The sequence below is a fragment of the Leptidea sinapis genome, chromosome 11 (genome assembly GCF_905404315.1).
Source record: "Leptidea sinapis chromosome 11, ilLepSina1.1, whole genome shotgun sequence".
Taxonomy (NCBI): domain Eukaryota; kingdom Metazoa; phylum Arthropoda; class Insecta; order Lepidoptera; family Pieridae; genus Leptidea; species Leptidea sinapis.
The window spans coordinates 10,057,414-10,079,678 of NC_066275.1; the positions used below are offsets into that span (position 1 = coordinate 10,057,414).

The following is a 22,265-nucleotide window of genomic DNA, read 5'->3' on the forward strand; positions in this document are numbered from 1 at the left end:
ATAACATACGTTTTAATATTTATATTTAATAAGTAAACTAAGTCAATTAGACTGACCGTAATTTTACTGTGAGCTTGAACTACGGTTCTATTTTTACATAATGTATTTTGACGCTTTCCGTCTCGCGTTGCACGTTTTGGGACTGAACCCGCATCAAACCTCGTTAGATGTCAATAAGCGTCCAAGTTATAGTTGGTCTATTCTCATTGGATTTTACTGTTAAACAGCCGTCTCCATTTGGTTTAATACTCGAAAGATATTGCGGACCTAGTCACTTGTTTGGCCAATTGGATATTCCATTTTATTGTATATATATAAAATTTAACCTTAATATCAGAACGAGTGATTATAAATGAAAGTCAACGGAATGCAGGATGAAGTCTGGTTGTTTTCAGGATAGCAATGGTCTACAGTTATTTTATTTTGTATCTTATACTTTAGCTAATATGTTACGTTACGTAATACGTCTGCATCGGGGGTGTCAAATCTTCCGAACCTAGCTAAATGTCTTGTTATATTTTACACGAAATATTTATGAGCGATTTGTTGTTTATAATAATTTTTTTAATGTCTTGGTTTGATGCCTCCATTACGAGTATAGTTTAAATAATTTTGTTTTGTGCAAGCAGCTAATGCAATTTTTTTTATTTCACATTGTTTGATGTTATGTAATGCAATTTTAACTTGCAAACTCCTGCATTTATCTGTTGTATTTATTACTAATTTTTACATTAAATTGTGGTATGTTACAATTCATGTAGTTTCTGTTGTGCGTGTCACAAGTACCAATCCCATTTGCGAATTCTATTGGCAATAGTAATGGGATATTTACCATCGAGGTATATTTTAGCGTTATTGCACAGTTTATGATCACAGGGCGACTTGTGTGCTTAGCGAGAAGTTGGTAGTTATTAGCAGATATATCGATCTACCCGCATTTTTGGTCCCTTACCACGTCAGACTTCATTATCGTCGATACCAACTTGATCTCTTGTGACTGGTGTTATAATTTATCGGTTCTAATACATAGTTGATGCTAATTATTAATTGAAATTCCTGTTTAGTAATATCAATGGCAAAAAAAAACCGTGTGAGCTTTATAATATAATTGAAAAATTCAATGCGGTTAATCACATCAAGCGAGTCTCCCATAGTCGACATGGGCTGCTGACACCCAAACGTAACGGCTGAGTCATCAAATACTTAGGGAATTAGATCGATTTCTCTTCTAACTCCCAACTTATCGCAAATACTTTAGTCAAAACAAAAAAAAAAAGCTATATCTTTCAACCGTATTGTAACAGTCCTTTGATCGCTGTGGTGTTACAGGATAGTGTGGAAATGATCACTCATCTATCCTCCTATTATGCCATAACACAGTCACCCCGTGTTCATAATGTTAGAAATAACATCCAAATATGATGAAACTCAAAAAAACCCGAATAGCGGTAAAAATCCGTTAATTTTGCTAATAGTGTTCAAATATAGTTTTAAAAAGTCACATAATTTGTGAATTGTTTGTATAGACAACGGAGTGGGCAGTTTAGATGCATTCTGTTCGCTGATAGTTGCAGCAATGCTTGGATGCATGCTATTTGGTGTCGTAACATGAGCTAAATAAAAAAAGAACGAAACTATTCACTGTAAATTACCTCATTATACATGTTAGACTCAATGTTGGCTTTAAATTTATTCAGAGCTCAATCGACACTTGTCTCCAATGGATTGCTGTTGTAAATTCATTCTTAGTAGTACTAGGAGGTCAGATCACTTCTATTGAGAGACCTCACGTTTGGTTTCTTGTTGTTCTAAGGGTTAATTTTCCGCTATTAGACGGATATCTTTAGTTCAATAGATTTGCTCAATTATTTAAGCTAACAGCACGCTAGGTGGAGCATGATTGATGTTATGTTATCACTTACAAAATCAAGTGAAGCCCGTTCGTCTCGTCGAGAACCCCGTCAAGAAAGCTGTTGCAATATTAACTATAATATAATAAAAGAAACTCATTGCCGACTGCTTGTTTGGACTCTGCGCGACATTGCCGGCCAGTATCTTGTGCCAGGGGTAGACTGTTAGTTTGTGGGGCCCTTACTAATACTACTTAAGGCCTAATCATTGTCAATGTTTTCAATTTAAAAAAAAGTTTGGGTAATTGTATGATAAGGGGGGGGGGGGGATATCTCAGTAAAATATTTATTTAAAGTGACTTTGATAAACAATTTTATTATTGTCCAACTCATTGGGTAATGGGGCCCTGGATGCACGCGTAAGCCCTCGTGTAGGTCCATCTGTGATTTGTACTGTTGTACTCCCCGTATGAAGGGAGGTGCCAAGGTATGGGCACATGTAAACACGTTCAGATGGTACTACTTAACATCACATACTAGACTGTCTGTTTGTTTCGTCACGAAATAAATAGTGGTGACGGGCGAGGCGGTTGTTTGCAGAGCGCGTGCACGTGCCGCCGCCGCAGTACTCGTACCACAGCATGTTCGTTGCGGCGACCGAGAGTGCGGCTCTATGGCGCTGCAAGTCGTGCGGCAAGGAGGTCTCCAACCGCTGGCATCACTTCCACTCGCACACCGCTCAACGCTCGCTCTGCCCCTACTGCCCGGCCACCTACAGCCGCATCGACACCCTGCGCTCGCACCTGCGTCTGAAACACGCCGCCCTGCTACTCAAGCATTAAACTATCATCGGTCGATCTACCCTAAATCGCACGAGAGCCACGAAATTAAGTTTAATTTAAAAAAAGCCTGAATACAAAACACCGACTGTCTTACTCTTGCATAAAATTTGGTGGTCACTGTGACTTTCTGTTTTTCCACTTATTTCTTAAGAAAATTAAGGCAGTTTGAAATTTTCCGTTTAATATATCTCGAAGTTTCTAAATTATGATTAGGTATTTAAAATCCAGATTGTTTTTGTCATCCTACTACACGTCATTCTATCGAAATCGGCAGTTTATTTATGTGATCTAAAATAGAAACGCGGGTAGTTGTGAATTTTATGCAATATAATCTATACCTACCTGCTATTATTTCCATTTGACACAATTACAATAGTGACATGACATAATAATATAATGTAGGACATTTTTGGTGTTAGGATAATACACTTGACTGTTCGAAGTTTTCATTGCTGTGAAACTTTATGAGCGAGCTAATGCCAATTATAACGCGACGCTTGTATTAATTTTAATAGAAATCTACAACTACCCACGCGTCTATTATACAGTATTAGACAGTCTAAATGGTTTGAAGGTTATCTTGTAGCATTATGTCGTATTGGAGAAAATCAAAGAAAGGTGGGTAGTTGTTTATTTCAGTCACCCTAAAATTTTGGATTTGGAACAGACAAAATCAGACTCTCGTGCGATAGGGTTTATCTTCGCATCCAACTCCAAATAAAATGTGTTTGAGTATACCCATACGATTTGAACTTGATCTAATTATGAACTAGGAACAGATAATATAGGAATGTCGGTCCGGCCGATAACAACGCCAGTGTCAGAGCCCAAAACAACGTCACTCGACCCCTACCTTGCTCTGATCTCTGGTTGATAACAACTCTCAACCAATTTGTTATTTAGCATTTATTGCACGTTTTCGTGTATTATTATTGTATAATTAAGTATGTACATTACTAACAGGGTAATTTATGACGAATTGAGGATTCCACACTGGGATGTATTTTCAAAGTGATGTTGACATAAATATTTTTGTCGATAGAGTAGAAAATTTGTTCGTGAATGTTTTGAGATTTAAAATTGGTGTCCATTCTAATTAATCGCAATTCACCATCTCGGTGATTATTCAGTATGAAATATGTGTATCTGTGTAGATAAATTCAGATAGTTAGTATAATTATCTTCATGCGGAGGCCCATATATAATGTATAGTAAATACTCTTTGGTTGAAATGGACTTGGAAATTGGCTGATTTTAAGTTTGGAATAACACGTTAAGACTGAAAGGCAACAACTTGTGATTGGTAGAAACGAAAGGTTTGGCTTGTAAATAAGTATCAATAACATTAGATAAACAAATCAAAATTATGTATTCAAAATACACGGGCTCCAGAAACGTGCTCAAAAATAACGGGGCGCAGAAGAGGGCAGTCATGTACCGCCCTTAGCGTTATTCTAAATTATATTTTTGTAAAATGATTATTATCTGCAAAATTGCATTACTTATATTAAATATCTATTTATATATTCTATTAGCTTATTACGGTCCAATGTCATGTGTTATGGTATCATAAGGCAGTGTGCTTATATCCATTGGTGTATATATAATCGACAATTTGTGGCATTTAAAGCATAGTTAATATTTCAGATTTAAACGTATATTCATTATGTAGCAAGATTTTAATCTTACATCTAATATGTGTATTTTGGTGTTCAGTCCCAATCTAAGAATGTAGAACGAAGGTTTCATGAGAGTTTCTTTTTATTGTTTTTCTCCGATAATTCAATGTTCTGTAAACTAACTACAAGATTTATTAATGTTATTAATTGAATGTTGGTAAACTAAATAATACTGGTCATGCATTTGTAAATATAATTAAATATAAGAAATCAAACGGTGTTTTTATTGAAATGAAAGTCAAACGTTTTAGACGGGTTTTATTGCACCATAAAAATACTTATTATCTATTTGTATAGCTAATACCTACATTGCACTTTTAACTAGGGTTGCCAACCGTAATTTAAAATAGAGTATTGTATATATCATAATCTATAACACTAATAGAGTTCTAAAATACTCTTTTTTACAAATGTTTCTACATTGGCACTAGGCCAATGGTTACGCAAACCCATTATCATAACCAAAAAAGTCCACTATTTACTGTTAATACGTTGGTATTCCAAAATCCCCCAAGCCATATTCGGACGTTACTGAACGCAGCCACAGCTAATGTCATGTACAAAAAATACTATTTTAAAACTATAAATTAAATGACACTCTTTTCGGAATTGCGCACTTTTTGTTTACCTCCTTTGAAATTAGATAATATACTCTACTATCTGCCCCGACAGACGTTGTTCTGTAGATTATAAAAATAAAACATACAGTTTTATAGGAATTTGCCAATAATATTTCAAAATATCAAGATTTATTTCGTAAAAAATGCTCCTGTTATAATGAAATTGTTTCACAGCGGAACTGTCAAACCGTGCGTCACTAAATTCTCTCATAGAAAATATGTCCATACAAAACAAATATTGAAAATAAAAATAATTTTGGGTCCCAAATCGAAATAAAAACTATCCTATCTCTCAAGTTGGACCAAACTGCACTCCATGAAGTAATCCCCATTAAAATCCGTTCATTAGTTTAGGAGTCCATTGAGGACAAACATTGTGACACAAGATTTATATATATACTCTATTTATTTTAGTTAAAATTGGCAACCCTATTTTTAACTTGAAATATCAATAAATAGGATCGATCTCATTCTAGAATGCACCACTCTCTCACACTTCCTTATATTAACTCAATACAGTTATTTGCATATATATATATATATAGTTACCTACATACGTGTTACAATAATTCTGGTTCACAGTAAAAAATAAAGAATTTAATTTGTCACGTTAAATGTAACTATTAATAATTAAACAAACTAAGTAAGCCATTATAACACAATTGCTATATTTAAAACCAACGACAATAGACTTAAAACAATAACTACATATACACTTCTCTCATTGACGCAAAATAAACATACTCACGCTCAAAAAGCAAAACTCTGCCTATGCGTCTATTAGGCAGAGTTTAATACAATAGACTTTTAACAATACTGCGACGAAATAAGGTGTTAATTAGAATGAATATTTATTTTATTATTTAATTTTACTACTTTCTACTGTCAGTAATTAAGTAAGTCATTCTTATCGCCTTATATTGGGACGCGTGAATCGCAATTTCCATACAAACTTCTATCGCTGGTAAGGTATACGTCGTCCCGTTGACACACAGCGTGTGCGGATAAGGTGAGTTACCGTCGATAAGTTTATTGGGACACAAAAATATTTTATCTCAAGTAAGAGATAGACTGAATATTGGGAACGGCCGTAAGTGTTTATTGTACGTCAATGGCATTTCTGACTTAGTTCAAGAATTAAACATGGCGTCATATGGCAAGCTCAATTCCTGACACGTTTTTCTCGTTTACATTCACATAAATAATGGGTACTCAAAACTATCACAGTTTACTATATACTAAGCTGTTACAGGATAGATGTTTCTAGAAAATACGGCATGCAGGTCGTGAAATGGATTTTATTAAACTCGGACATAAAACCATATCTAACACACAGTTGCTTAGTAAACAGAATAAAATGAAGGAAATTCTATTATTCTTAACTCCCCAAGTACTACGTACGAACTTCCCGGAGCGGAATATCCACATCAAAACTACGTGGTTGCCCAAAAGGACGACAATGCTCCGGAGTTCACTTACCACCGGGTGTCAGATGACCCGAATGTTCGTTTATACCATAAAAAAAAAACCTTCGTCAAAACTCAGCATACTCATACAGTTATTGACAAAAGGAAGAATCGCTGGAAATAATATAAAACTTAGATGGGTAAGTATAGTAATGGTTTATATGGATAATAATAACTTATTTTTTTTTGTCAAGAATACAACGCGATGTATTCGCGCATAGCTGTTGAGCTGAATCTAAAATTTTAATTGTTGATGTGAAACATCTATAGCCGCACGTAAAACCGATTTCTGGCGTGGCGACGCGTCGCCTTTTCACAGTAATACCGTCCTCAGAGGCAACATCGAATATAACTATTACCGAAGTCACTGATTAAACAAATTAAGTAGTCACGATTTGAAATAAATTCGTAAATTTTTGTATTTAATGAAAATAAATGTTTATTCAATAAATAGTCATCGTTATCTGGAAAAAAATCGTAATATTTTATTTTATCATTATGACATATTTAGTTCCTATCACAATATGTTCTTTTCTGCATCTTAGTTTTACAAAATAATGTCGATGTTTCACATCTGCCAGGCGACCCGTGACGGTTCACATTTTTTGTAGTTAGCCTATATTTAATCAAAGCACTATCAGGGTCCTTTTACATATACGACGCAATAACCCAATTAAAGCATAGGTTTAATAAAATCAAAAGCTTATACCCATACCGCATGCGTCCCTAATTAATTGCGTTTTGACGAAATTCAATTTTAAACGTGAAATAAACGAAGAGATGATTAGATCCTTTTTCCGGAAGGCGTCACAATTTGTTATCCAAAATCAAATGCATTGTTAAAATCGAAAAAATATAAATAAGAATGTTATAGAAAATGCTTTAACTGCTAATTCTTTGCGGGTCGACTGCCCTCTATATGTACGTGTAGCAATGAAATGTATGAAACATTGTGATTGCAACGCTCCGAATATTGAGACTTGAGAGGTTTGTATAGCAATGGTGGACAATACGAATAAATCATGAATGTCAATGAAAAATTATCGCCATATTTAAAAAACAGTAGCTCATTTAAAAAAAGACTTGCCGATGAACTGTAATATTTTGATTTATACCTACAGTTGTAGGCTGTGGAAGTACTTCGCCTTTAAATATGTTGCCCAAAATACACCATGTTAACGCGTTGTTTCATGTTCACAATTCCGATTAATAAATACTACATCACTACACACGCTAGTCCTAAGTCACTTGTGAAGCGACATGTCCAACGCAGCTACGTCACCTCTAGGACGTCAATGACCTGTATAAATACCACTGGACAGGCAGTTCCATGTGTTTCACAGCAATATTTTTGTGCCTTTTTGAAACGCCACTCGCGAGTGTTCAGAGAACTAATTTTGACGTATAATATACATGGCTGCGAGAGAAGCGTACGATACTCTGAAAGTATTTTTGCATTTTGAATTAATTTCGGTCGTTTTCCGTGTTATTTATACTTCAGGAATCAACGTAATAAAGTACACATTTTTTTGTAAATATTTTTCCTATCGTTGTATGTTTGTTTAGCTGAGGTTGTCACCACTAGTTTTAGTACATCACGCAGACTCACGCTACAATGCCAACAGCGCCAAAATGACGAACATCAAACAGGCACAAAAGCACTTTGACAGCCGCCAGTCCAGTGGTAAATAGTAGAGGTCAGTGTAGGACGTACATTCTTATTTAGATTTCATTTGACTCTGACATTGCTGACTTCATAACTGCATAACAGAGACAACATTACATTTGACCGTGAATTACGTTTTACGGTTAATTCGCCGTCTGGATTACGAGAGTGCCTTACATTCATATTCTACTTGTCATGTAATCTCTCCACGTTCCCGGTAGAACCCGCCGATGCAATTATGACACCTCCATTTCTTACGTCATCCGCATTGTTATAACTTTCTTCACTCTTGTTTTCTGCAACCTCGGTGGAATCAGAAGATTCAGTCGTCTCCGATGCGGTCTTCTTTTTATTTTTCTTAAATTGTTCTTCCATCTCTTTGAATTTTAGAGTTAAATATCTGTAAAAGAGCATAGTGTTAATAAGGATTAATTACTACGCACAGTCGCCAAATCAAGAAGGTAAATCCGATCTCCAGCATCGCTTTCGAACGCAGCAGTCTGAAAAGGCTGCTAGCTTACCATGAAAGCCAGAGCTGGTTGGAGTAAAAAGATTAATTGGTATCAATACATTGGGTTTTTCTTTTGGCATGCTTTTAATACTACATAAATGGTTTTCCTATGGTGGCCATTTGGACATCGAACATTTTTGATTTAAACTTAATATTTTGAAATGGCCCTTAAAATCAAGGTATGTATAGCAAAACTTACTTGTCAACTAGTGGGCCACTGTAATCCTCTGGAAACTTGGGAGAATGTGGCAATATAAATTTATATAGACTCTCATTAAGTACATAGAGTTGTGCCGTCGAAGCACATCGTACATTGAACCACCAATCACAGGTGAGCCCCGCCTGAGAGAATATAGTTCCGTTGGGGCACAGGAAAGATGCCTGGCCGCCGTTCAGATCACAGTAATGCCACACCTGAAAGAAGTATATTACGTTCGTCAAGATCATTATATCGGACTACATACAGATTAGTATTAATAACACTTGGAATTACATTATTTTATAGTACTAATTTTTATACAGGACCGATCGTTATTGCGATAGTCTTCCGGCTGAAATGATGATGATACTATTTTTTATTTGAATATTATTTTATTCTACAAACTGCTAATCGTTCAATGGCCCTTGTGATATTATAATAATATAACATATGCTTTACTCGCTAGATGTAATCTATTGATACCTACTCAAATATTATTATTATATAGCATATGCATATGCTTTACGACTATATCAAGATTATCTTTTATTTCGACTGTAAATACTGTTATGTTATTTGGTCATAAGTAATACGAGTGTCGCACTTTCTAAGACTAGGACATATTATGGTTTTATTAAATCATTTTTATTACAAAGACAAGTAAGATCATGCCCTTGGAACGGTACTAAGTAAGTTCTCGGTTGACTGATCCAACCATCCTACCAGAAACTACATTTTTTTAACATAACACGGTCTTATATATAATTAAAATTGTTTATGGCGTTTCTACATTATTTTAGTTTATGCATAACTATTAAGTTAGGAGTCTTATTCTATGTGACGCATGTAGTCTTATTGTATTCGATCGAGTATATGATTTTTTTTTCTATTAAGTTGTTTGAGTAAAACCCTAAATACCGAGAAAACGGCGAATAATGGGTAGTTACTGTATCAAATAAAGTCATATTTGCAGAAACAACAATCAACAACTAGCGTTATATTCTTTGTTTACATACCTGACATCTGGTTTCGGGGTCTGCGAAGAACCCTTTGTACCGCTGAGTCTTGCAATCGAATTTAGTTTGAGGGATCACTGTTAAGATGGGGTAGTCAATACCAGGACGCCCCGGAGTTCCGCCCTCTTCATCGGAATTAATTGGTAAGGGATACTGCTGGCTGCTTCCACCTGATGAATATTCTAAAATAAATTATTGTAGAATATATAACAAATAACTATTATTGTATTAGAAAACCTACTACTTTATAAAACCTTACCATCCAAATGTTGCGAAGGAGGATTTACGTCTGCTAAATAAGGCTCTTCGTTAAAATCTGTATTCTGCGTTTCAGGCCGAATTGTAGCTGGCGGCGCTATGGGGTTTGGTGTAGTATTTATTGATACTTCTGTTGGGACAAATGCTTTTGGAGTACTTAAAACTGGTGCTTCCAAAACACTCTCCTGGGCTTTTAGAGCATTTAAGACTTGAAGCAACGTAGTAATAGATGCACTAACATTTTCTTTTGTAATTGGCCTAGGTATTGATTTATTAATTTGCAGTGAATTAAGAAGATCTGCTAGGCTCATAGTCTTTGTATTTTCATTATGTGTTGGCTTAGATATGTAACTTGGTTCTTCTAGTACCAATTGATAATATGGCTTTTTGCTAGTATGTTCCAGTTCCGGTCTAATTGATTCTGTTACAACTTGTATATTTTGTATTTTTTCTTTTTCTGGCTTGCTTAATGCTTCTAAATATTGCGGACTCTCAGTCGACGGTTGACGTGGAGAAAAGATTGGCTGAAATCCACTTTCAATTATGGGCTGTTTTTCGTAATACATCTCGGATATTGTTGTTGGTGGTTTTCTTGGCTTATACTGTGGACTGCTATAGTAAGTATATTGTGGGTGAATTGGCTTCGGTTTAATATAAACGTGTTCCTTGGAAATTTGAGCTGGCACGTTGTAATGCTTGTTATAAACATTTATTTCCTCTGAATTCGAAAGTACTCTTATAGGTGGTGTTTGTTCATATGGGACTAATTTATATTTTGGACCTTCATCTTTTTCTGCTTGATAGTATTGTATATTTTCATCTTCATTTTGATACGTATTAAAGATAGGTTTTCGAGGATGCGTAGAATATGATGCACTGGATTTTACAGGTTTCTGTACAAATCTCTCATATTCGCGCTCTCGATCTGCCACTTTTTGAAAGTGTAAAATTGGATTATAGTTCGGAGAGAATTTTTGAGAGTTTTGATAATATGTAGGCTGAACCTCTTTATAGTAAAGTTTAGTGGGATTAGCGGATGCGATGTTATGTTGCGTCAAACGGTTTCCCTGATATCTCGGGATATTTTTCTGGCGTGGAATGTAATGAATTATTCTCGGTTCCCTTTCTTCCTCAATACTTCCAGCTTCAATTATTTGGGCCTTTTCCACTTCTATCGATTTCACTTCATCGTGCTGCGCTTCTGTAGGTGGTGTAGCTACGTCGTTTGCATAGTAAAATGTCATATATGGTATCAACCGTCGATACCTTTCGTTTATTCCTATCTTTGTACTATTGATTTTATGTGGCCTGTTAGGCAAATACTTATTCAAAACAATAGTGTCTGGCCTTGATGTCATTGTTTTAATCTCACTGTGTTGTGCCATCAAATCAGCAATCATTTTCTTTTCAGGACTGTTGCCATTCGGTAATATAGTTACCGATGTTACAATGACCGGGATAACTGTAACAAAATTAAGATGTTAAAAACTTATATTTTTGGATTGGTCTCCGCTGCGCTCCAACTAGATACCGCAGGCGTAGTCGCTAAGTACGGCAACTGCTACTCGACCCAGTGTCGAACATTGTGTGACGTTGACGTGCCACATTTTCTGTTAATCTTTGCTAATAATTGCAACTAAAATGCCGGGTTGCGTACTAAAACTTTGTAAAAATAATACTACAAGAAATAAGAAAGATACTGGGATCATATATTAATAATAATACAAAACACTTACTGATAACAGTAAGTGTTTTGTATTTTATCAATTTCAATGTAAAATAGCACGAAGCATTTATAGGTTACAAAATTTTAAAGGTGCCATTGACGGTCAAATGCCACGCACACAAGCATCTTTACAAACAGCTAATACACACTACAATATAAAATTGCCGTACAAAAAAAAGCTTTTGTTCTTAGGTAGTACGGTATAGATAGAGCCTTTTTTGCAAGACTTTTTTTTTTAAAAAAGCCGTTTTTGAAATGAATAAAATGTATGATTATGCGGTTGAGTTGGTTGAAAATTCTAGTTTGATTTAACCTTAAGTCATAAAAAATCGACGAATATAGCATATGCGTTCAGAAGGTTCTACCTATAACAAGAACAAAGACTGAATTGACCTTGAACATTTTCTTATTAACGTCTCCATTGAACGAAGTGTTTATATTCTCTTTGGTCTCTATGACGTCATAAGTCAGTCGTTAGTTTGCAAAAGGCTCTATTGATTGGTGATTGGTGACTGGCACTAAAATGGCATTCTATTCTTATAGCGCGCGGATTATACAAGAAATAACGATTTTCAGATATTTTCCTTGTGTGTGATCTTTTTTTTCTTTATTGATTTAGGGGCTTTTATACGTATGTACATGTAAGCCCCATTATAATCTAAGTGCATTAAAAAGACAAAAGAAAAACAAAATTCTTAACTTAACAAACTAAAAAAAAAAAGTTAATAAAACCAAAAGCAAATTATATCTATAGTGTTCAAACAATAAGACTTATGGATTCAAACAGACTTATGGCATCCTTAGATGCAGGGCGGGCAAGTATATTTACATAAAAAACATGCCCGTATCAAATCTGTTCAAACCCATAAGTCCTACAATTTTGTCTCTACTAAACTGAAATCGGACACATTCCTTTAACAAGTGCTCAACATCCTCAATTGTTCCACATAACTCACATAGAGGTGAGTCCGCAATTTTCATGAAAAATTTAAACTTATTCAAAGGCATGTGTCAACAAACAATCAACCTCCTTTTAATTTTTACATAAAATAACCACGGTATATGAGGAGGCTGAGACTGCAAAGATCTATACCAAATTCCTTTTTCTAAAGATCTACGACCCCATAAATCCTGACATTTCCTTTTATATTTTGGTAAGAATTCAGTTAAACCCGGTTTAATATACATCTTTTTTCCCTTCAGTGTTGCATGCATAGCCAGTCTGTCCGCCTCCTCATTGCCCCTTAAACCAATATGCGATGGAACCCATTGCAATCTAAGTTCTTTTTTATTTCTATTAAAATCCAAAATCTTTGAGAGTATAACATGAGCTATCGAGACACCCTGCGGCCAGAGGCGTATCGAGCTATATGCTGTAATGCACTCTTACTATCAGTGCAGATTAAGACCTTTTTATATGGCAGATTTTGTACATACTTAAGTGCTTCAGAAAGTGTGTGATCTTGCTACTTATCAAGTTTCATGATTCTAGATTAATGGCTTCTAGCCTATAGTTTTTGATTTACCTAAGCAGTGTTAGAATTTTTATTACATCTTTAAGGGATCGCAGTTGGCACTTCATTTCTTCTTTTTCTCAAGACAGAGGGATTTTTTCTTTGAGAGAGGTTTTAGAGCGACCACTATTATTTCTACACAAATAAAATTTGAAAACAAAATTTTATGAACGATGCGGAACTTAGCGGACGGTTTGCTCAGTTGGCAGAGCACTTTTTAGGGTTCGAGTCCCGCATCGTTCATAAAATTTTGTTTTCAAATTTTATTTGTGTATTAATCCTAGAAGTGAGGGTTATCACTTTAAAAACATAACAAAGTATTTCTTCTTATAGAATTACGAAAGGGATGCTTCTAAGCACAGGACGTCGGGAAATTGGTTACCAGACTGGTACCTTTTGCCGCTAAAAGCAGTAGTGTGTTTGCATTGTGATTAAGTTTGAAGGGCGCCGTAGCAAGTCACATTACAGCAAGGCTGATGAGACCTCGGCCACTCAGGCGAATGTCTTGCACGTTTCGTTACTTCGTCTCATAATTAAAATTTATGACATCAATAAGATCAGTAAAAAAAATACTATCTTTATATATAAATCCAGTGTCCTGATGTTTGTTTCCAGTGAACTCCTAAACTAATGAACGGCTTTTAATGGGGATTCCTTCATGTAGTGCAGTTTAGTTCAACTATCTCTCAGATAGGATAGTTTTTATTTCGATTTGGGTACCATAATTATTTTTATTTCCAATATTTGTTTTGTATGGACATAGTTTCTATGAGAGATTTTATTGAGGCACGGTTTGACAGTTCGGCTGTGAAACAATTTCATTATAACAACAGTGAGAATATTTTACGAAATAATTCTTGATGTTATGAAATATTATTGACAGATTAATAAAAAAACAGTATTTTCTTTATTATGTACAGAACAACGTCTGTCGGGTCAACAAGTAGATATACTTATATTTAATCAGTGAGTGACAATAATATAACTTATTGCATCAACACTGAAAAGGGATGCACTCAGGGGTAGTTATATTATATATTGGTTTTTATGGAAAAAATATTTATTTACTTAAGGTACTAAATTAATCTATGACTGTTCGCGATGAACAAAAGAAAGATTGATATCTTCTTAAAGATTTAGATTTCGTCTGTCTTAACAGGATTAGATAAAATAGTTCTTGTGTAGTTGAGGTGTCGTGTGCAAGTAGCTGAAGCATATTCCCTATAGTTCCCTATATATTACTATACTCTTTGAGTTGAAGTAGAAGAATGAATGAATGTTGTATTTGACAGATAGATGAAGGATGAAGTATGATTGACAGAGTAGGTAAATGGAGTAATATTAGAGTAATTGTTTGATGGGCTTAGGTGTATGGCTCGATATAATAAAATTTAATTTAATCCAGTCGACGATAGGAAATCTGGCGTCGACAGTGACACTTGTTAAATAACTTTAATTAATGGTTCTCCTTGTGAGTACGCGGATCTCTACAATTAACTGGTTACTATGGTTACTCGGACCGGCCCTGTAATTGTTATAGACGTATGGTTAATGGTAACTGGGACCGGGCTGATCAATGGTTACACGCGTACTGCCTTACGGAAGGCAACACATGGTTATAAATAATTAATTTTAATCTACTAAGCAATATTTGTAACATAATGTTGTTGGATGGATTTACTTCGAACAAACGCTTTGTAAACGTCATGAAGGTACATCAGTTCGTTAAGCGGCTTTGTCATGGGGAGAAGAAGTGATAAGAAACTCTCACCCAATTTTTTAGATTTCCGCATATTATGTCTACATAGCTCTAATAGCCCTCTCTTGGAGCAGAAAAATACTATGAACTTTAACTTTGAAATTATATTAACAATAATTATAAAGATATACTTATTATCTAAGATCTAGAAATACATATAAGTTCATTCTAAATTTAATAATCCGGGTGACAGGATTATCTAGCCACCAGAAGTAGCGGCCGGCGACGAGCATGACGCATGGACCAGCCATCGATTTCCTCGAATATATTTTAGAGACAGGAACGACCTGTCCTATGATGTTTTATAGTAACGTAAGTATAGGCGATCAAAAATGATAAAAGAAAGTTATAATCTATATATATATAAATGAATTGCTGTTTTTTAGTCTCGCTAAAACTCGAGAACGAAGGCTGTCCGATTTGGCTAATTTTGGTCTTGAATTATTTGTGGAAGTCTAGAGAAGGTTTAAAAGGTGAATAAATATGAAAATCGTCGGAATTAAATAAAAGGAACAATTTTGTATTTACTTCGTTAGTCGTTCGGAAATCAAATTGAAAAAATAGTTTAAAATGAATAACTAATTAGAATCTTCATATCTTTCTTACTTTCTCAGGAGGTTAAAAACAAACTTTAATTTTAATTATTATAATTAAGTTTGCTGGGTGAGCTTGTCCTATATAATTATAGCGTTTCGTATGACCTCTTGGGATATTCCATTATTCATTATTTAATGTCCAAATATTAAACATACATGACACCTATTTACATTTTACACCATACTATATTAGTAGCGTACAGTAGACAAACCGTGCGATAGAGAAGAACATCTGTAACGCAGATACAACAATATAGAAAATGTAGGTAAGCGAATCTATTGTTACTGTAACTCATTTTGATTGACAAATCGTAAACAGTCAGCCACTAGACACATTAGCACCTCAGTATTTTGAATGTTAAACCACTAGCTAGCGCAGTTATTGACAAATATATACGCTAGTGTATTCTACGGTGCGCAACCAGTCGCCCCTTCCAACAAATTATATACAGCTCTATAGAGAGTTTCTCACCTGGTGTCCGTTTGGTTTCGCAACCAATTTGGTCGCTCGGACGCGTCATGACCCTGGTGTCTAGTTTGGTAGCTTACGGACACCACGGTGGCGCTGCCAGTCGCCGCTACAAACAAATTATATACAGATCTATAGTGAGTTTCTCACCTGGTGTCCGATTCGTTGCGCAACCAATTTCGTGGCGCGACTAGCTCGGACGTGTCATGACTCTGGTGTCTAGTTTTGTAGCTGACGGACACCGTGGTGGCGCCACTGGTTGCGTCACTGTGATCTCCCGGTATAATATAACCCTAAGTCTATGATTTTCAGATCGATGGCAACTGGCCATAACGTGAATACGCGTTTTTCCCTAATTGAGTTTACTTATGTGTCTTGTATGAGAAAGTAGGGCAAATGGAGACAGACGTGTTCGTTTTCGGCAAATAACGGAAACAGCGTAGACCGGAACCCGCATTGCACAATAATTAAAATTGTTTTTATCGTCAGTAAGCGGACCCGCATTTTAAAAATTATAAGTTAAGTTTATTTTCTATTTAAAATAAGTCATTAATTATTGAGAACCGACAAATAATGGTTACTAACACTTCTGAAATATGGCCCAATTCGGAAACAAAGTCGAACGATTCCACAAGGCGTCTAAGACACCCAACGAGTGATAAAGGTGATAACTACTTAGATCATTTATACGTCTAGATAGTCTGTGACAGCTGTCACAGCTGTTTCACAATGTTCACATTTTCACAAACGTCTAAAAAAATTAAAGTTGACAGTATAGTCCGGTCAATTTAGACCAAAAAATGAGAGTGAAGTTACATAAAGTCCCAACAAGCTGAAAATCAGTGAAATTGTTCAAAACATAATTATAAACAATGTTTAAAAGTTCCCCATCATTCCCGAGTATGGAAAAAATTTTATTCAAGGTCAAAGGTAAAAAAAAATAGTTTTTCGCGATTTTCAGCAAAACGGTAAGTTTTATCATAAAAGTACCTCATACAAAAATTGTAGATCATAAAATTTTCTATAAAAATGTATCAATACTTTTTTTCTTACGAGCCACCGTTTCTGAGATATAACGATTCAAAAAGTTATAAAAAAACGCGCTAAGTACACTACCTGGTCGCGTGGAAACGTGTGCATATTATGACGATAACAACTTTTATAACTTATTAAATCGTTATATCTCAGAAACGGTGGCTCCTAAGAAAAAAAGTATCCCAACATTTTTTATAGATAATTTTATGATCTACAATTTTCGTAATAGGTACTTTTATGATAAAACTTACCGTTTTGCTGAAAAACGCGAAAAATTCATTTTTTTGAACTTTGACCTTGAATAAAAAAAATCCATACACGGGAATTATGGGGAACTTTTGAACATTGTTTATAATTATGTTTTGAACAATTTCACTGATTTTCAGATTGTTGGGACTTTATGTAACTTCGAATGTCTAAATTGACTGGACTAGTACCTGTATGAAATCAATTGTAAAACGATGAACATGTAAATATTGATTTAAACGAATGCCAATGAGTTTCTTGCCACTTCTCATTAGCTCAACCCTTTACGAAGTAGCGGTAGATTCAATAAGAAAAAATATTATTTTTGACATTCATAAGTGTAATTTTTCTTGCTATTAAAATAGGGAGATGGTAATTGATACACCCTACCCATTATAATGCAGTGCCGCTCAGGTTTCTTGAAAAACCCAAAAAATCTGAGCGGCACTACAATTGCGCTCGTCACCTTGCGACATAAGATGTTAAGTCTCATTTGCCCAGTAATTTCACTAGCGACGGCGCCCTTCAGACCGAAACACAGTAATGTTTACACATTACTGCTTCACGGAAGAAATAGGCGACGTTTTTGTACCCATCATCTAGATGGCTGCCTGTGCAAATAAGCCTGCCACTGGTAAATGGTCATTTGCGTGACCTACATGAATAAAGATTGATTGATTTTGAGTAATGCACGCACACTAACTCCAAGTACATACAAATCGCGAGTGTAAGTCGTAGCTTGTCCCGCACACTAAAGTAATATTAAATCTGGCCTGTTTTCATTCGTTGTCTAGCAGCAAGAGGCTCTATCTAGACGTATTAATTATCTGAGAGGTGATAATGTCCTAGCTAGCATTACAATCCTATACAGTTTTTATGTCACTGATAATATCTTGTTAAGAGTAATATGATATTGAATAAAATTCTAGGTTGCGAATGGCGGATTTGAAAGTTTTTGACGGATATTCCGCAAGGTCGTACCTATGTTTGTTGTACCAACGTGTAATTAAATAAATAAAATAAAACTAAGGTTTTTTTAGAAAGCTCGAGGGCATCTGAGAGGTCTATTTTCGGAGTTTCCCTGCGAGATCGAATCAGAAATGGGGAGATCCGTAGGACAACCAAAGTCACCGATATACCAAATGATTGCGAAACCGAAGTGGCAGTGGGCAGGGCACATGGTTCGACGGATAGATGGCCGGTGGGGCAGAACAGTCCTGGTAGGCCCCCCACAAGACGGACAGACGATCTGGTCAAGATCGCCGGAATACGTTGGATGAGGGCAGCGCAGGACCGATCGTCGTGGAGATCTTTGTGGGTGGCCTTTGTCCAGGAGTGGACGTCTTCCGGCTGATGATGATTATGAAGGATTTTCTCTTCTCTACAACGGGAATCCGACCGCGAAGTCAGTAGAACTCTTTAATTGAAATTCAGCATACGATTTCTATAATTATAATTGTACTGATATATCTATATTTATTCATTGTTATAACGCTTCCTAATACACTGTCGGTAAAAATAACATCCAAAAAAATACTTATTTTTCGTGACACAACCATGAACGAAAAAATATTATTCACTTAATAAATCCTCATCACTGTATTTATTTTCCATGTGTTCGATAAAAGAGCCTGTTAGAACATGGTAGAGAAATTGCATTGAATGGTGTACCGCATATTTTGAACACCTATAAAGTGCAGAAAGATTAAATTTGATTAGACCCTAATGGACCTTCAAGTAAAGAGAATACTCGAACTTTAAACGCCGTCATTGGACCTCTCTCTTGGCGCGCTCGTTCTCTAGTAGCTATTATAATAGATGTCCATGGGCAGTGGTTTTCACTTTTTTTTATGAAAAAGAAGGACAAATTACTATGGGCCACCTGATGTTATGTGAACAGCGCCGCCCACATTCTCTTGCAACACCAAAGGAATCACAGGAGCGTTGCCGGCCTTTATGCTACGCATTTTTTTTGAAGGTACCCATGTCGTATCGTCCCGGAACCAACGCACAAGGAAGCTCATTCCACTGTTTTGTTGTACGTGGAAGAAAGTTCCTTGAAAATCACACAGTGGAGGAACGCCACACATCCAGATGGTGGGGATGCGGATATCCTAACTTATGGCGTGTCATGGGTAGGTGGAATTCGGCGGCAAGAACCAAGTGAGGTTAGCTCTTACCAATAGGTGAGGAACTTGCCCGAAAATGAATAATAGGAATATATTACAAAAACCATTAGTAATTCATCCATTTCGAACTATAACAGACAATGACAAACTAGACTCTCCTATTTGCTATTCTTCTCTTTCCACAGACTAGAGATTATCGCTAGAGGAATTAAAAATTTCGAAATATGCAAAACTATTACAAAAGCTGATCCTAAAACTCTTCGATAAAAAAAACAATAACAGTTATTACCTACTTAACGTGAAACTTAATAAAGAATACCTTATCATTAATGTCTTACAAGACTCACGACATTCAAATGTGAACTAACTAGGACCTCCGGCATTAGCCTTACTCGAGTCACGACAGATTATTGAAATACATAATTAAACATCATAAGCTTCTCTAGATTACTAGTTATAGTAGACAACTTCTTAATAAATATAATTGACTATTTTACCTACACTATTGTTTGCCTATCGAGATACGAATTTTTCGGGTACCTACGTAATTTTTTTACAATAAGAAGTGACGAGAAGTTCACCTGGTGGTTAGGCCAGTTTGTGGTGGTGTGTCCAGGACTCTTAAAAACCTAAAATTCAGATCGGCACTGTGATTCCACTTCTTAGCTTGAGACAAGAGACAAAACTGAGACTCAGTTTTCTCAATCTCACTAGTTCCCTTCAGATACAAAGCGCTACTTTGTTACCCATCTGGTTGGTTTATGTTCCTACTAAGAAGCGAGTAACACATATGTGATTCCTTAAGCCAAGGGACCAAGCCAACGGCATTGAGGAATCCAGTGGAGCTAGGTTACCTCTCTCGCACAAGATCACCATAGTCTTAATTCGCGTTTTTAATTTATTACAAACATAATACAATCTTCTTTACAAAATTAACAAAACTATGTCATGTTAAATAGTATTGATAAAATACAATGAATAAAATTTCGTACAATTTTTATCTAGATTGAATGATTAGCATGTGTTCAACTGTAAAAGATATTTTGGTCACTTTCTACTATGTGCCTCGCAGATTCCTTTGTCCCATTCCATATTAATGTTTGTTATAGGTAAAGAAATACTGTTAGGAAATAAATTAAAATTATTAATTACAAATTATTTAGTTTTATTATTTATTAATCACATATTTTACATATTTCTCACAACAAACCTTTATATTTGATATCTTTAACATGGAAGGAAGAGGATTAAAATCAAGTCATTACCAAACCTTCAACGTGGATGAGAATAGCCCTCTCCGTTAGTCTCAAAATACTGCAAGTATGTTGTTGAGGGGAACCATTTTACATTTGGTGCAGTAAATTTTTATATTTTTCGTTTCCATGCTATTTAACATAAGGTTATTGGCATCAAACTATTGCACAATGTTATTTAAAGCATTGCTAATAGAAGCAAATATATCTTATAATTGATTGAAACAAGATTAGGTAGTTCATTAATATAAATTAGGAAAAGAAACGGTTCAATAACACACCCTTGCAGTATCCCCATTTTGATAGGAATCTCAGGGAATTCCTGCTATTCACATCGGTATACTGAATTCTATAATTGCAATGTTAAATCAGTAGATGGAACACAGTCCCTTTTATGCTATAGCTATAGGTAAAGCAGACTAGATAGACCTTGTCATGGGATGTGACTCATAAGATTTATCATTCTAGATCATTTTTTGTTTTAGGGTCGTTTGTTTCATAATAGACAAGCATAGGTACTATATGGATGAATTATTTACTGGCCATAAAAATGTTTTGATTACGACAGACATGCTTTCCACAATAATTTCAACGCTCGATATTTATTTGCCGAATGGCTTCCAATCAGGATAGTTTGGCAATATCGTAGTCTGCAGTTCCGGTTGCCCAAATGAAACTATTGAAAAAATATTTATACGCAATTTGCTTCTCAATCTTTCCTTTGAAACTATTGCAGTGTTTTTTTTTCATGTCCACAGTTTTAAAAGTTTTATAGTTTAGCTTTAATGACCTTATCTTTTTATTGGATCTTGATTCAGAGTCAAATCAACGGGAGTACAGATGTGACTATATGAATTTCGTTGACTTTTTTATTTATACTCGTTCCTGAGAATAAGGGTCTTGAATAACAGACAACCGTGCGTTCTCCTAAAAAGATTCTTTTTTTTATTGGTAAGTACTCTAAAAGATATAAGAAGTGAGTGCGAATGGGTTAGCAATATTGATAATACTCCTTCCACAGTTATAGCTACCTACGTTACACGTACGCTTTTGCAACACCTTTAGGCATCGTCGAGACTTACTTAGTAATACGAGTGGTAATGATTTTATAATGTATTTCAAAGCTACTAGAAAGCCATTGCTTTCTTAAAATTTCACTGATTTAAACTCAGTAATAAATTAGCACTAAAATGTGATAATTATAGATACTATTTGGAAAAAGTTGTTATGAACAACTGTAAACGGAAGCTCTTCGTCTTAATAAGGAACTCATGTTGTCATAATAGTCAGTGTATGAAAGGCTCAACACAAAAACCAGTTTATTAAAATGTCTAACTTGCTAAAGCTACCATACTAAAATTCAACAAGAAATTGCTTAGCTGTCTTGCAAATCTAAACAGCATTAAGTTTCACATCTCAGCTAGGTATAAA

The 22,265-nt window shown here is 35.3% G+C and overlaps 2 protein-coding genes across 2 annotated transcripts in view; one reads left to right on the forward strand and one right to left on the reverse strand.

The window, feature by feature from the left end:
* LOC126966858 (sex determination protein fruitless) overlaps positions 1-4,586 on the forward strand; it is a 28,726-nt gene extending 24,140 nt beyond the window's left edge. Inside the window, exon 8 of the mRNA XM_050811128.1 lies at positions 2,451-4,586. Coding sequence (XP_050667085.1) covers positions 2,451-2,692 — 242 coding nt within the window. The 3' untranslated portion in view covers positions 2,693-4,586. The remainder of the gene's footprint in view (positions 1-2,450) is intronic.
* A 30-nt stretch (positions 4,587-4,616) lies between these two features.
* LOC126966841 (uncharacterized) overlaps positions 4,617-22,265 on the reverse strand; it is a 40,026-nt gene continuing 22,377 nt past the window's right edge. The window contains exons 2-5 of the mRNA XM_050811103.1: positions 10,109-11,569; positions 9,850-10,031; positions 8,834-9,048; positions 4,617-8,523 (exon numbers count right to left, since the gene is read on the reverse strand). Of these exons, the coding sequence (XP_050667060.1) occupies positions 8,310-8,523; positions 8,834-9,048; positions 9,850-10,031; positions 10,109-11,569 (2,072 nt within the window). The 3' untranslated portion in view covers positions 4,617-8,309. The remainder of the gene's footprint in view (positions 8,524-8,833; positions 9,049-9,849; positions 10,032-10,108; positions 11,570-22,265) is intronic.